The sequence below is a fragment of the Cyrtonyx montezumae genome, unplaced genomic scaffold (genome assembly GCF_038088225.1).
Source record: "Cyrtonyx montezumae isolate F1298 unplaced genomic scaffold, pur_monq_1.0 scaffold_8, whole genome shotgun sequence".
Taxonomy (NCBI): Eukaryota; Metazoa; Chordata; class Aves; order Galliformes; family Odontophoridae; genus Cyrtonyx; species Cyrtonyx montezumae.
Genome location: NW_027072089.1, coordinates 58,250,033 through 58,266,580, shown reverse-complemented (window position 1 = coordinate 58,266,580; position 16,548 = coordinate 58,250,033). Strand labels below are relative to the sequence as shown.

At 37.2% G+C, this 16,548-nt stretch overlaps 1 protein-coding gene across 1 annotated transcript in view; it reads left to right on the top strand.

Moving 5' to 3' along the window:
- The window catches only part of GABBR2 (gamma-aminobutyric acid type B receptor subunit 2), a 443,392-nt gene that overhangs the window by 85,451 nt on the left and 341,393 nt on the right, over positions 1-16,548 (top strand). Inside the window, exon 2 of the mRNA XM_065753547.1 lies at positions 14,512-14,649. Coding sequence (XP_065609619.1) covers positions 14,512-14,649 — 138 coding nt within the window. The remainder of the gene's footprint in view (positions 1-14,511; positions 14,650-16,548) is intronic.

Sequence of the window (16,548 nt, the reverse complement as noted above, 5' to 3'; positions counted from 1 at the left end):
TCTAATTGTACTAAATCCAAAATTTTTCTGTAGTGATCTCATTACTTCATTAATTTGTTCTTATTTGTTTCTAAAGTTTATCATGAACACGCACTGTGCATAGCTTACGAATTAAAGTAAATTCACAGAAGTGATTGCAGCACCATGAAAAAAGCAGTGGACAAATTTTCACTTTTCCCTCGTCTCAACAGAGTTTTGTTATCACAGTGAATTTAAAGCATGAGAAGTTCTGGAATCTGGAGGTGTAGTTGTTTTGTCATATCTACTTCTAACTGATATCTGTTGAAAAAATTCTGGTAAGCTGAGCTTAAAAAAGTGAATAAGCTTGTGTGGTTGGGGTGACATACAACACCTTTTTTTTTCCCAGCTCAGGCACATGTTTGCATGCCAGCACACCATATGCCACCCAAATCCATGTTAATATTGTGCATTGTATGATTAATAAAATCTTTGCCTGTCTCCTTTCTTCTTTAGTGTGGGTGTGAGTCTCCAATCTTGTAAGTCACGTAATAGCTGAAAGTAAATGTTGAGCACACTGGAAGGAAGCCTGTACTCTGCTCTGTCTCCCTCTGGTTTACATCTAGCAGTGTAAGTGGAAGGCACTGGGGGAATCTGTCCCTCAGTTCTACTGGCTTTTCTGCTGTCAGGGAATGCATCCTCTGCTGGGGCTGAGGAAGGAGCTATTCTATACCTATTTTGTACCTATTCTCATAAACCTGAGATACTGTTCACCAGCACTTGTGCAATAGCTCAGCAATTGAGTTTTCTTCCAGCTCTGTTTGCTTGGGCATACTCATGGGGTGGATTTTTTTGTTTGTTTTCTTGTTGATTGCTTCTTAAAAACTGGATATGTAGAAGTCTGCCAGTAAATTATCATCTTCCTAAAGGTGAGATAAGAGGGATACTGGGAAGGGCATTTCCTTTTGATTGCAGCATTGTCGTTCACCTTCAAAGCCTAGCAGTCATATGAGCACTGCAGGAAAATCTGTGTCAACCAGCAAAGCTGCTGTCCTTCTCCTACCTCTGCCCATGCATGCATGCACCAACACACGTGTATGTGATTTGCCAAAATAGTAAAGATAATGCGAATTTTTCTCATCTGCCTCACTGGGGACTTAGCAGTTATATTCAAACTATTGTAGCTACCTGTAGCTACAGTTCCACCTCTGTTACAGAGCTGTGGTACTTCTGCTGTCCTCTCAAAAATTGCTTCCTGAAACCATAATATAAGCTTCCTTGTACAAATATGCATTTTGCTACTGGCTTTGGAATAGATGTTATCTGTCCCTCCTGCACTACCACCATTTTCCACAGCAGTGAATTTTTATGGAATTTCACGTAGCCAATAGAAAACCTATTTAGGTCTCTTTTATTGCATAGTCTTTTTGCACCAGAAGAGTTAATGACAGTGACCTCTGATCTCCCCTTGGGGCACTTGGAATGTCATTTTAAGCAAAACACTTGAAATCTATTAAGGTATTCAGAGCACTAGTTTATTTTAAGAAATGTTTCTCTGGGCAGGGTCATTGTTGATTTAATATTTCACCTTCAGTTTGTTGCCTAAAAAAAACACTACAAAAAATTTGAGTCATGCACACCTTTTCCCTCTATGAACCCACAGTGAAAAATAAGATAGGTCTAGAGCTTTACAAAGTACTTTTTACAAAATTTGACAGTGTAGTGTCAGTTGTGCTTGACAAAATGATTAAAATCATCCTATTATCATTTGATACCATTTCAACCGGTTAGGATCCTGTGTGACAGTCAGTACATACTTGGAAAAGGGATGTCAAGAATCTGCTCAGTTCCCTGTGCAATCTTAAAGCAATTTAGATCTGTTGGAGTACACAGTGTAACAGAAAGCAGGCTGTCCTCAAGAAGCTTGATATTTTTATGTTTTGGGGTTTTTTTTTCCTCTGGGCAAGTTAAGACTGAGAGCGTCTGGCAAAATCATTTTTTAAGGCAGGGAGGTCTTGTTAGTAGATAGAAAAACTGATCTGTTTTTCTATCCAGGCACTTAATTAGTCTGAGAATTTTCTCCTATGACAGTTTAGTAATGTTTCTCAACTTAGAGTTTAGTAGAGTTCAGTTTTAGCAATATTTAGTAGAGTTTAGGTAAGCCAACTAATTCTACTCAAGGGCTTGCCTAAAGAAACCAGGGTTTAGCAGAGCATTATATACCAACTAATAGCAGCAATCAGTGAGGTGCCAAATGTAGCCACAGCCTGAAGATAATTAGACAAGTGACAGTGGATTTACTGGTTTGGAAGTTTCTTCCTGGTGGGTTTCAATAAGATTTGCTGTAGAAGTAGGCTCTAAAAAAAGAACAACCAACCCCTCCCAAAACAACAACAACAACAACAACAAAAGCCAACCAAACAACAACAACAAAAACCCAGCAGGATTTACTAATACACATCTCAGGGAGTTCATTTTGGGACGTTATAATAAATAATAGCACGTACAGAGGTAAAGCAGTCTTTATTTTTTTAATTTTTTATTTTTTTCTCATCATGGGTGGAAAGTAGACAGTGAGTTCAAGAACAAATCAGTGTGGGTATGTCACAAATATGTAACACATTTAACCAGTTAAGATAAGCTAATCCTTATTAGGATGAGTTGGACAAAGTAGGAGGTCTTACGGGTTGTTTGTAGTTTCCAGACTGGCACTGAATGTATTTGCTTTAAGACAGCTGGTTGATTTGGGGATGAATGCAGGTTTGATCTATGTACTCTGTGGGTATTTCACCTGCATATAGCCCAGCTCTGTTTCACTTCTGATCCACGTCTTATTTTTTTCTGGAGCATGCAGGGGAAAACCCCAAGAGCTGATGCATCAAGGTGAGTAATGCTGTGCTTTTAGTAAGCTTAATTAAAGTTCCCTGTAGATGCTCCAAAGGGGATGAGTATTGGTCATTCTGCTTACAGAAACCACATATCATGCTGTTAAATGCAAATGTTCAGGATTTATTTGGCAATCTGCATGCTTGTCTTGATCTTAGATAGGAATAGCTCTTTGCTGCAATTTGCAGCATCGAGACAGTATCTTGTTTGTGTAGCTTTGAAGTTAAAGGAATGTGCCATTTGTGGCCCTATTGCATTCACAATTAAGACAGATGGACCATTCCCTGTTTTTAAGGTGATTCTTAATCTCAGTTTATTAATTTCCTGGATTATAAAACCAAAGTAGAATCACAGTTTGTCCTGAATTGGAAGGGACGCATAAGGATCACTGAGCCCGACTCCTGGCTCCACACAGCACTCAAAAATCAGAGCCTATGTCTGTGAGCAGTATCCTAACACTCCTTGGACTCTGGCACTTTGGGCCATGACCATGGTCCTGGGCAGCCTCTTCCATGCCCACTGCCCTCTGGTGCAGATCCCCAGCTGCCCCTCCCCTGACACAGCTCCATGTGGTTCCCTAGGGCCCTATCTCTGTCACAGAGAGCAGAGCTCAGTGCTGCCCCTCCCCTCCCTGTGAGAGACACAAATAATCAGGACAAGTTATTAAATAGAAGGCTAAATGACATACTTCTGATAACCTTGGCCATAGCATGAAGTTTGAGTCCTTTAAAATTTTATTTCCATTCCAGTATCTCCCTGCCCTTCTAGGGCTGCTCATTTGCTGGAGCCAAGTCCTCAGTGCCTCAAGTTTGTGTTAATTTATTTGATCCCTTTGGGAGGTCTCTGTTGCTCTCTGCTTTCACTCTGAACTCTGAAGATGCATGTGCAGGAAATGGATAATAAACTGTTATGGCACAACTTGAGCACAACTATATCACGACTTGAGTGATTTTGAACCAAGAGCAGGTGCTGGAGATCCTTTTGCTTCAGGATATCTTTGCCTGACCATGCATCTGGGTACCATTTCTTACCCTTTGGTTAAAAAGTTCCAGTTTTCCAAAATATTCTCAATAAACATAAGTTGTTTGGACTGTACAGTTCTCCTGTGAGTAATAAAATTTGTAAAAATTTCCAGTGCATAAGGATCCTCAGGTCACTAACTTCTAGAGTACTGTAGCCACCACAGGAATTTTCCACCTACTAGAGAAATCCAGTATGTTAAGCTGGATTAAGACAAGTCTAAGCCACCATTCAATTTTATTATTATTATATATTTTTTTACACAGGTGGAGGAAAAAGGTCTTTGGGGAAAGGGGGCATGAACCTAGCAGATATCTAGATTGTCATTTTTTTTTTCTATGGGCTGATTTTGATGTCCTGTGAATTTCATGCCATCTCGGCAGTGTATAAATTAAATTGTAGTCTTTCCATATACTCTCTCTTGCTACGTATCAAGGGAAAAAAAATGTGTGATGTTTACATGTGTTGCTATGCACTCTGTCCATCTGCAGTTTGAGACTTATATAAAATTGTAAGTTAGCATATCCTGATGCTATAAATCAAATTAAAGCATATTATGAATTTAATTTGACTTTTATGGGCTAACTTAAGCGATATCTTATCCAATTGACCACACATTATTCCTCCTCAAATAAAATAGCTCAGCAACATTTACTTCACTGTAGACAAAGTTCATCTGTTTTATAGCACAAAATTATTTTAATTAAAGAGCAAAGATAGGGTGAAGAATGTCATATCAGAATTTCTTAACCTTTGGGTCAATAAATTTATTTTTACCATTCTTAACTTGGTAAGCCCTTTTTAAATGTTTTGAAAATTGTTACTGTAGAAAAAAGGAAGTATTTCAAAGAATATGGCTTCAGAAAAATCCATTTTGGGAGCTATCTAATTTGGGCTGATAACACTCTTCATGAAGAAGGTTTTCCTCTATAGGAAGAAAGTTTGGTCGTATTTTTCAAAAATACCACGTGCTTTCTGAAGTTTTTTAGAATTCAAATATATTCCCAAGAATGCTGCAGATATTGTTGTGGTAGCTGAAGAGATCTCATGTTTTCTAGGTTACCAGCTTTCCCGGAGTCATCCATACCTCTTGTCCTCCTCAGTGATTGTTTATTTTGAAACTTCTGTAGTTGTGCACACTGAGACAGGCCCTTTTTTTCTGTATGATGAAGGCACATTTTGTTTCAACATAACTCTTTACCAGACAGTTATCAAAGAGATGTTTTTCCACAGCTCTGCACACTAAGCGTATTTAATTTTGTGTTACAAAATCATCTAGAAAAAAGATTTATTTATTTTAACCCTTATAAAATCAGTCTTTTCCAGGAGTGAGTAGGTTATGGGAAAGAAAGACTTCACTTTTCAGACTTCCCTCACAACTGGTTCTTGCTGATTGCTGAGGGTCAAGTGATTTTTTTTAAAACATCACTGCACTCCCATCTAAGTTTCACTGTAGCTTATTACTCAAGAGTGGGATGTCAGGCATACTATAATGTATATTGTTATTATTTCAAATGGAGACAGTTGGTAAAATTAAAGCATTTTCAGAAAGTTGATTTTACTATGAATAAAGTACTCCTGTATTGTTTTGATTTTTTTTTTAATTGTTTATGTTGAAAATGTTATATTTTACAGTGTTTATACACTGATTATGATAAAAACACCCAACAGGATACATTCAAATGTGATCACACATCTTTCTGCTTCTTCCACCTTTCTTTCTTATAATCTAAAATGGAAATCTAAAATTCATGGAAAAAAAGGAAAAGTAACTGAAGTATTGCAAATGATTATGACTAGACATGATCTATGAAAATAAAGTTTATTTTTAAAAGTGAAAAAATAAATTGTATTGAATGAGGGGAAGAAAAAGAAACATGAGGGCATCAGACAAGGCAAGTACCAAATGGTACAATTGACATTGTCAACACTGTGGTTCTGTGTTGAGTCTGCCAAAACTATCTCCTTTAGCATTTCATTTTGTACTTGAGTTGCAACTGGCAAACACCTTGTGAATCTACTACTGCACATCTTTTTCTCAAAAATGTGAGGTAGCAAAATAGTAAGTATTTTGCATCAATAAATTTAAGTGATAATGATCTTGGAGCTTGAGTGTCTGAAACAATTAGCACCTTCTGTGGTTACTGAAATGCCAAAACACAACTGATTTCCTAAGGGAGTTTTAAAAAGCCTCTTGCTGCAAGTAAAGAACAGAGATATTTTTGTCTTGATGAATAATTAAAATTAATTCCCTGCTTTATTAGAAATCACTGTGATATTGAACTTTGGTAAAAAAAAAAATAAATAGAAAAGATTAAGAAAATTGAGCCACCTTATTCTCAAGATCGGGATGTGTTATTTACTTGTTTTGTTGTTGTTGTTGTTGTTATTTTTAAAGCACCTTTCAATATTTTCATTTTCCTACTGTGTATCTCCAAACCACTATGCTTTTCCATAGTTCCACTTACTTCCATAAAATTTAACAACAGTGGTTTAGGTTATACAGGAAGGAAAAAGGAGAAATGAGAAAAATATTGGTTTCCCTTGTAACTAGGGATAGGACAAGGGGTAATGGCTTTAAGTTGTGCCAGGGAGGTTCAGGTTGGATATTAGGAAAAAATTCGTCTCTGGAAGAGTGGTGAGGCTCTGGACTGGGCTGCCCAGGGAGGGAGTGGAGTCGCTGTCCCTGGAGGTGTTCAAGAAACATGACGTGGCACTGAGGGGCATGGTTAGTGGACACGATGGCAATGGGCTGGGGGTTGCACTAGATGATCTTAGTGGTCTTTTGCAATTTGAATGATTCTACGATTCTACTCAAAAATATCTAGTAAATGTCTGAGCACTGGGATGTTGGGAAAGAACTGGACAGTACTAAAGCTTAGGTTTGTGGGGTTTTTGTGTTTTTGTTTTTGTATTTTTATTATAAATCTGTGAATACAAATGTCCACACACAGCTTGGAAGATACTGGGACAAAATTCGGAGTACTTTGCATGTGTACACTTTCCCTTTTTAGTCATTGTTGATAATTAGAAAACATCTTTAGTATTATTGGATCGATGTAGAAGGGAATGAGTTAAATAAAATGGACTGTATGTTATAGGTGATCAGACTTAGAGTGGATGCTATAGAAACCTTCTGGCCCAGGAATATTTCAATTAACACCAATTTGATTCTAGTTAGACAATGGGCCCAGCTTGCTTGAATAATCCAGGAGAACTCAATAAGTTATACTCAGAGATCTGGCTAATTGCACATACTGCACAATAGGATCTCTCTAAGGCTTTGGCCCAGTGTTAGATTTCCATTAGCAATTCAGAATGAGATGTTAATGAGACATTTAGAATGAGAAATCTTGGTCAGTATTCCCTGATTTTCAAAATTCATTGCGGCACAGCCCTACTTCTGCATTTGATCATTGTTACAGCTAGAGAAAAGCATGCAGTGGGCCCAGTAAAATTACTCATAGGGGCACATATTCATATCCATGGAGAGGAGAAGCAGAATGGCATTTGAAAGTGGGGTCCTTGGGTTCAGTGAGCCATCTGTGTTTATGAATGCATCTTAAGCCACTGAAGGAGGAGCTGTCATCCAAAAACTGTAGGCATTATTACAATCAGTTAAAATTAAGCTGAATAATCCTCTTAGAGAGACTAGACAAATTTAGAACCCTCAGTAACTGGGAGGGGAAAAAATCCTAGAAGGAGGTTGGTTCTCACTTTTGTGTTGATGACGTTGCCTTAAGACCATGAAGTGGTCCCACAAGATGTAGAGGTTGTGGGGTAATTATGCATACACTGAAATCTGTTGACTTTGAGAGTTTATAGCTTCCTAGTTCTTTTATTTTATTTTTTCTCTCTGTTTTTATATATGTTCACAACTCAGCTCTGGACAGGGTTGGGTCCCTTTTGGAGGTGGTTCTGATATGACATGGGGCAGCAGCTGGGCTCTGCTCACAGAGGCTACTCCACCTATGAAAGCCTTTCCATGCCAATCCAATACACTCAGATAATTGAAAGAGTGTCTCTTCATATCATGCAAAATTTTTCTTGAAGGCCTTCCGAATATCTGTCTGTGTAACAGTTACAGATCAAAGAAAGACTTCAACTTGCTTTGAGGAGAGGCTTCAACTTCCAAGCTGAACCCCAATTAGTGCAAAAAGAGGAAGTCAGCTTCATCTCTGGTCTTACTGCATACTTAATGTTGGTGGAAACTTGGTTTTGGCAGAGTTGGTTTTGATTGCATAGGATTTATCTGCTTTTTTACTCTTCAGTTCTATTTTATACTGGAGTGCTTAAACTGGAGTCATCCAGTGTAAAAATTATAAACTAGAGGAACTTCTAAAAAGGCAGAAAAATTAAGTTAAAGTGAAAAAAAGATAAATAAAAAAAAAATGAAATGGAGAAAATATGAGAGCTGCTTCAAAAGCAGTGCTTCCTATTTTATGACGTTGGCCCACAATATCAGAGGTTGTTGGTGGTATGGCAATAGAGGCTGAACCTTCCCAGCAATATCCCATACTCCTTGTATGAGAAGAGACAATATTTTGTCTGTTTTGCTGGATGGATTCAGTTCCCAAAAGTAACGAACTAAGAAAAAGTAAATGACATCAGGGAAGAAGGTAAATCTTCAAAAGATGTTTAGACTGTCTGTTAGAGAAAGTGGTGACAAAATGGTTGTCACCATTGCTGTGGAATCAGTGATTTATGAAGAGACAGGTGGTACCAGAGGCAAAATAGATGTTATTAAATGGGATGCTAAACAGCAGTCCCTTTGTGGTAACACTGTGAACTGTTCCCTGTATAGCAAGCAAGGTAATGGGGTAGCTAGGGGAAGTTCCAAAGTGTGACAAATAGAAAGATGTCGATTTGAGAGGATTAATTTACAGGGAAATATTTAACTGAGTGGATTAAGTCCTCTGCTGTGTCCACTCCTCTATCAGAAGGAAATCTGATTGCTAGTAATTAAAGTGAGAGGGAAATAATACAGAAGAGCCTGCAGTTTGAGACAAATTGATTTCAGTTTTCAGGTAGAGAAGTCCAATATAGTTGTGGGATATATTTCAAATAGAACACAGGAATAGAGGATCAGGCAAAGAATTGGTACTGGTATTATCTCTTGTTTTAAAAAAGATAGTCAACGGAACGTGTAAGGACAGGGCAAGCATTTAACTCTATGGTCCCAGAGAACTACACTAGCCAACAATGACATGTGCTTCCTGTGAACATCACTGACACTATTTATTTATTTATTTTTAATCTATGAACAAATCCAATTTATTTTCATATATTTGCAAATTAAAAAAAATAACATCTGATGATAAAGATGCTTCACTGTATGCAGTGAAGTGAAAGTGTATTGGAGGGTATGAAGAGATTTAGGACAAATACAAGGAAGCTGTTCTTCCTTCAGTTAGTAATTACATTGTCATAGGATGCTATGGATGTCAAAGTGGTGGTTTCAAGAACCACTGAACTAACTTAAGCAAGGGAAATCCAGAGCAATTAAAATAACAAATGGAATTTTTGGGTCTTGAAGTTTCTCAGGAGAAACATGTCCTGTCTGTAAGCTCAGACACAGGATGTTAATCCAGTTGATCTTTGGCATAGCTCAGAACAGTTTCCATGTATTCCTTGCTGAATTGTCACTGTTGCTTGATGACTTTAATATTGAATGAAATCCAAATGAAAATCATTTTGGTGTTCTTCATCTCTTAGCTCCTTTCATGCTCATAGCTTAATGTGGAGTTAGTTCCTAAGCAAGATTGTGTGAAGGGTAGAAATAATGCTTTTTAACTCTGCTCTCCCTGTTCAAAAAGGTCTTATCAGATATTGATGAACATTTGCTTTCCTTTGATGGTATTCAGTGCAGAGTGCTGCTGGAAGTTCTCATATAATTTGAAAAAGTGTGATATTTCAGTATGCAGATGACAGCTGTGGGTTATTTCTTCTCTACCATAAGGGATTTATAACCTAAGTATTCAGAAGCTTAGCAGACACCAAAACAATTCCTCAGGTTTCATTTTACTCCAACAAGTAGAGTTGTGCTAGAATATGGGCTAACAGAGAAATATCTGGGCTACCAATAACTAGAAATCTGAATATAATCATGCATCAATTCACAAGCATTTTCATAACTATTTCTAAAACTGCAGATCTAACTAAAGTAGTTAAATTGCAGGTACTAATTCTCTTCCTAATCCAGTAAATGTTCAGAGCGGTCAATGTCATGGAAGTCAGCAAACTTGAAAAAGATCCATGCAAATTCTCATTCTCTGCATTGAGGATTAGCACTGTGTCACTATGGCCATGAGGCCTTGAGATACCCTAGTATCTTGCTGTCTGCCAGGCAGTCCTCCAAGGAGACAGCTTCTCATAGCTTCAGGGCTGCGCACTTTTCTATGGCTCTGTGCAGCCATTGTGCTTTGGACACATTCAAGAAGGTCTTTCTTTTGGTTTTTGCTGCTGTGCTGTACTCTCCAGAGAGATTTCTTGTCCTTGTGCAATCATCACTTTTCAGGCAGGATGTTCTTCCTGTTTATTCTGTTTCCTTTCTTGGTAGAGGATGATAGTTTTTATTTGCCAGACTCTCCTTCAAAGAAGGTTCAGGAAGATTAACACTTGAGTCCCCAAACTCATTCAATTCCTCTCCTATGCAGCCATTCATCTGACTGTTCTCCTAATTAAAATAAGTGTTTCTGTTTCCTTGGAAATGGAAACTATGACTTTGTGAGGTGCCATCTGTGATATTAATAAGTCTTTGTCTCAGTGAGATATAGAACTACTCACACATCTTGCTTGGTGATGTGCTGGTGTTTCTCAGTGAGAATTGTCTATACAATCTGCACCATGTGAGTGTAGAAAGGAGTACGTTTAATATAATTATTCATTTATGTTTGTTTTTTATTTGCACACATTTCCAGCTCTTGACTGAGGCTAAGCAAAACAATTAATGCGTTTGGGATGAGTAGCTTCAAACCCTTTCTTGCAAAGAAACCTGCCATGCACTAAATCACATGTACTTGAAGGTACAATTATGGTAATAAATCTCTCCAGCCAAATGCATTGCAGCCATTCTATTTTAACATGCAGTCAAGTTTAACCATGCAGCACATCTGTCTCTTTTTATACAAAGAGTCAAAAGTGAGCTGGCTGCAGTTCAACTCAGTAAAATAGACATTATTGTCAATTTAGTCAGAAGAGCAAAAACATCACCATCTCCTTTGGGTGATATTCTTAATTGTTAAAATTTTTGACTTTTTATCAGGGATTCTTTCATCTTCATTGCTGTTAGTCATACTCCAGTTAATAAACCCAGCCAGCTTGTTGTCATCTGCATGCATCCAGGACTCTGTAGTCTTCACCTTTTTCTATTAATTTTGGTTCTTATGCATGCTTTTGTTGTATTGTAATTAGATTTCTGCATAGCACTGCACATGAAACACATGAAACTAGTTACTGTCACTTGGTAAGAGCAATTCAGATTGGTTATGGGGTGGGCATTTCTGTGGTGTCTGATCTTGCTGCCATTCAACAGTGTTGCCCACTTTTAAGCTTATGTTAGGGTTTGGCAATAATCATGAGCAGGAACAGGGTCTGGGATCTCTGAAGAAGTTGCATTATAAAAGGGTCTGGGGATATATTCTTCAGACTAGTTGCAGGAAGAAGCCTTTGTAACAGCTTATCTCTCTGGATCCTTAGAGCTATTAACTTTATCTGAATGTTTACTTTTTAATGCTTGTGACAGTCTGTTCAGTTGCTTTCAAGGAAGAATGTTATATATGGTATGTGTTTCGAAATGTGACATTAAACAAACGTGAAAGTCTGTTTTTTCCCAACTTTATCTTTTTTTTCCCCTTTTTCCTCTGTCCAATTGTGGCAACTACAGTATCAAGTCCTTTTTTTAATCTCTGAGGCATATTTTGAACTATTTTGGCAGTTTTGACCATGGAATAGACTGACTCCACTAGTGAGTGGAGTGTAGTGGCCTGAGAGGGAGAGACCTCAGATTAGTCAGGATGAATGTGCAAAGGTGACAAAACAGTAGGCTTATGTAGTGGCAATGCTGAGTCATGGCCTGAAACAGTGATTGAGTCCCTGGTGGGAAGGTAGAGGCAACCCAGGGGAGCTCAGGTGTGTGCAATCTACCTGAGTGACCAGAAGGGGTGGAGCCAGGATCCACCCCATCCCAAACCTCATTTAAGGTTTAGGATGGGCAGCAAGAGTATTTGGCTGGAGATCTCTGCTTACCAAAGGTAAGCAGTTTCTCGCCTTCACTTCTGTGTCTGCAGCAGCTGCCTTTTGCTTCTCCTCACTTGCTGGGGCCTGTTATTGTCACTGTATTTTCCATCACATTATTGAATTACAGCTTGTAACTGATTCTTAGGCAGTAGAACCTCAAATATTGTTGTATGTATTTTGGACTGATGGTAACGTATTTCAGCAGTGCAAATCTTAACAGATTGGAAGAGAAACCTATTTTAATGTTTTCTAGAGATAAATGCTTTGTGTCTGGGAAAGTGTTGCTCTTATGTAAGTATCTTTATAAACGTGGGAAGAGAAAATAAATAAGAATAGAAAAAATATATGTTACAGCAATTCTGAACCTCCCATAGACCTGCTGGGATCATCACAACTGTGAAAGGTGGCTTTGCTGCAGTGTGAAATACTATGTGGGCAAATAATACTTAAAGAATGTCTCGGTTCTGTGATGTAAGGGCAAATTTCATTATGAATTTTACTTCAGCTAACAGATTGTAAGTCCTTGCCACTTGAGTGCAGAATTTTATTTCTTTGTAACTTCTAACACATAGCCTTCTCATGGGCTACAGCTTCTAACTGTTATTTTACTATTAACGTTCTCCTTATTTCATGTATGTATCTTTTCTAAATGATTATTCAGTGTAATACTGGATATGTGTGATAATGCAAACATATGAATTATATGGTCTGGTTTTAAGTTGATATGAGAACAGTACTCTCATTGCAGCTTGAAATGGTTGGATGATGGAAAAGACTTCAGGTAGTTTCATATACTTAAATCTTTGTTGTCCTTGATTGCTTATAGAAGCAAAGTAGTAATACATCAATCTAGTTGTACGTGGAATAGACTGATCTTTAAGTAGGAGATGGGGGAGTAAGGATGGAGGACAGTGCCTGATCACATTCTTGACTCCTTATCGTGAGCTTGCCAACAATCCATCAAACTGACAAGGGAGCCTCTGCCATACTGAATGTTGTTTGTTTTTCTGTAAATAAGGATAAAGAAGTTGTACTATATTATACAATTTTGATGTTTGTGCAGTAGGAATCAGTATCCTTCTGAACATGTAAGAGCAATAATTCTATTCTTGCAAGTTACAAATGGAACAGTTTTTCTTTTAGCATATCAATTCAGTAAGTAGATTAATATAAGCTTGCAAGTGTCTTATGCAAAATCTTTATTCTTTCAACAGAACGCAAAACAATGAGTACTTGTATGTGGATAGTAAATGAACTATTCTATTGAATTGTTGCAGTGAAATATTGGAGATTGGTGTACAATAGTTCATGTAAAGATTATAATGGGGAAGATTTACTGCAGGAGAGAAGAGGGTGCAGAGGATATTGTTTCAAAAAAAAAAATAAAATAAAGCCAATAAAGAAGTGTAGCTACTGCAGGAATGGTAGTTACCATTAGAGTCTTTTGGCAGACTGACTTCCAAAACAGTTTGGAATCAAATTCTGAACTTCAGATACATGTTTTATTTATGCTTTGCTGCAAGCTCAGGAATTAAGCCAGGACTGCATAAGTTATTATGAATGATTGATACTACTCTAGTCAAGGACTGATATGTGTCTTTTTCAGTAATGACTAGCACCTTTTATTTGTTTTCAGTCCTGGTTTCAGTTTGTGCTATTGCTGTTTGAAACTGGGGGGGAAAAAAAAGAACTTTAATTCATTATCAGAAACCTAGAAGAGATCATCATTGATGGGTCTTCAAAAGATCATTCAGTCCATTCTACTACTCAAAGCAGGGTGTACTGTGAGAGCAGGTAGATTAACTCCTAGCACTTTAAAAGATAATTATTTAGATTTTTTTTAAGGATTTGTGTTGTCTTTCTAAATGACAAACTCTCTACTGTACATGTATGTATCACTGACTAAACATATTACCAATCAGTCCAAAATATATACTATATATATCCTGAGCATTGATTTTGGACGTTGGGGAGAAGTTACTTGTTAGACATGGAGTTTGCTTTACGGACACGAGGGGTGGTGTCAAACTTTCCTCCAATTGTGGAAGTTCTACTGACATCCAAATCCTGTTTTGGGAGATGGTATCTCTGAATGTTGAAAGTTTGTCATATTTTTTTTAATTCTTTGTCAGAAGGTGATATCACAATTCAGATATTCCAGCTTTGGCTTAGGAAGGAAACATTAGAGGTTTTGAATGACATAAGGAGAAATATTCTTGATTTTAATTCAGCCTGTTAGGATTCCAGAGCAGAGTACTCAAGTTTTTCATGTTTTTGCCACAAGATTTTATAAGTTACAAAATTTAATTGCTGCCCTTCAAATTTCTCCCTGCTCAGTGGTTTATTTCTTACTAAATTATGTTATTTGTAATAGTAAATACTGCCTTTCTTGTTTGCTTTTTTTTCCAGTGTGACAATGCAAAAGGACTTAAAGCCTTCTATGATGCAATAAAATATGGACCTAATCATCTGATGGTTTTTGGTGGTGTATGTGCATCCGTTACTTCTATCATTGCTGAATCTCTAAAAGGATGGAATTTGGTTCAGGTAAGGCATGGAATAGATCATACTGAAATTTTGACGATTTTGTAACTGTTTCTTTTTCTTAAAAATAAAAAAAAAACCCTTGATGCTTTTTAAACTTTATTTTATGTGATTACTGCATCAGAGTTTTGAAGGTCAGTGTGTAAAGGATGACCACTTCTATGTAGTTTTAGATTCTGAGACATTGTGCTCGAAGTAAAAATATGAGAACGTGGGGCAAAAGTTGTGCATCTCAGCAGATTAAGTAAAATTAATTATATGTATTTCAAAAAATAAACTAAGTTTGGTTTTGCAAATGAGCAAATCTCTAACTTCTGAGATGTTAGACGAAACAGCTAGTCAGTCCTTAAATTATGATGTACTAGGGTTTACATGGTCTGTATTCAATCATAATGCAATAATTCCTATTGACTTTAAAAGTGTTAGCAGTGCATAAATTGTAAGTAGTAACTGCATAAGTATCTCAGTACTTGACTTACAGAGCACATTTATTCCCAGCTGTTCTTTGTGACTTTCTCAAAGGTCAAGTTTGTGGAAAGGTTTCTTCTGCTGAGGAACCAGAATTTATTAATACTAATCTTCAAAATGCAAATGATAGCAGTATGATCTTCTTGATTTCTTCAGTCATCTGCCCAGTGATAATCTTTAGGTTGATGTCTGTTCAGGCAAGGCAGGCAGCAAGCTTTGCTTTTCAGCCCTGACTTACTACTACTTAATAATCGCATTGCTGAAATATTCATTTATATGTAACTTTATTTTTCTACACAATATGTATTTTTATTTTATAATATATAACAATCATTTGAGGTGTCTCTTACAAACAGACACCTCTTTTCCACCTGGAATACTTACTGAGATGAGTGTAGAATGAACAAATGAAGCATAATTAAGTTTGTGAAGATGATGATGATCAGAGTACAAATGGGAAAATCTTAGGAGGATAATTAAAGTAGCTTGTTAACTGTGTTTGCAGTGCTTGTCATATCAGATTTTTTTCTTTATGCTTTAGGATTTTTTTTTTCTGATGTGAAAAACATATTGGTTCTACTCTGGAAATAAAAGAATAGTGTATTTCTGGGGAAAGCAGGGAGAGGAAGAGAGCCTGAAACTGTCACTTGCCTTTCTTTCTTAGAAGTGGCCTTGTCCATGGGCTATAATGAAAGCTGGAGCTCTGTTATTTGGAAATTTGTCACATGGAACTTCCCGATGATGTTGGATGTTTTAAGAAGCAAGGTTTCATTTCGTTAAATCCTTTTCATTTGTACTCAAGTTCTGCCTGCTACGGTCTGAAAATCAATTGTTTAATGCAGTTGCTCAGTCAATAAATAAAGGCAATTAGAAAGCTTCTAGTTGCTTTTAAATGGCTGAATTTGTCAATACACGTATTATGATATAAAGTATTGCTAGCAGACAGAATCTGTTTCTCTGTATTTAAGAGCTACAGCTGTGACTGAGTTCTAAACATTATTAATGATATCAGTATATCAAGGGATTCTCTGCTTCTTGGGCTTAGTGTCCTGCAGGCACTGGATCAATCCTCACGTGGCATAATTCCACTTTGTGGCAGTTTTTTTATATACTGATTGACTGAATGATGAAAGAACACAAATGAGAGCGTGACTGGGGAGTGTGGTGAGGCTTAGTGGATGGTGCTGCCACAGTGGAACAAGTCTAGATGTGGTTTGTGGAAGTGATCGTTCATAGAGAAACTGCAATATTTGTACATGTAAATCAGCAGGAATATCATGTATAAGGTAATGAATCAAGACAGTTAAAATCCTTCCACTCCTTAGCATCCTCTAATGCGAACATCTTTAATCAAAGATGGAACTTGCACAGGCAGGCTAACTAAAGATTTGTCATCCTTGGAACCAGAGAAATAATATGCAGCCTCCTGATAAG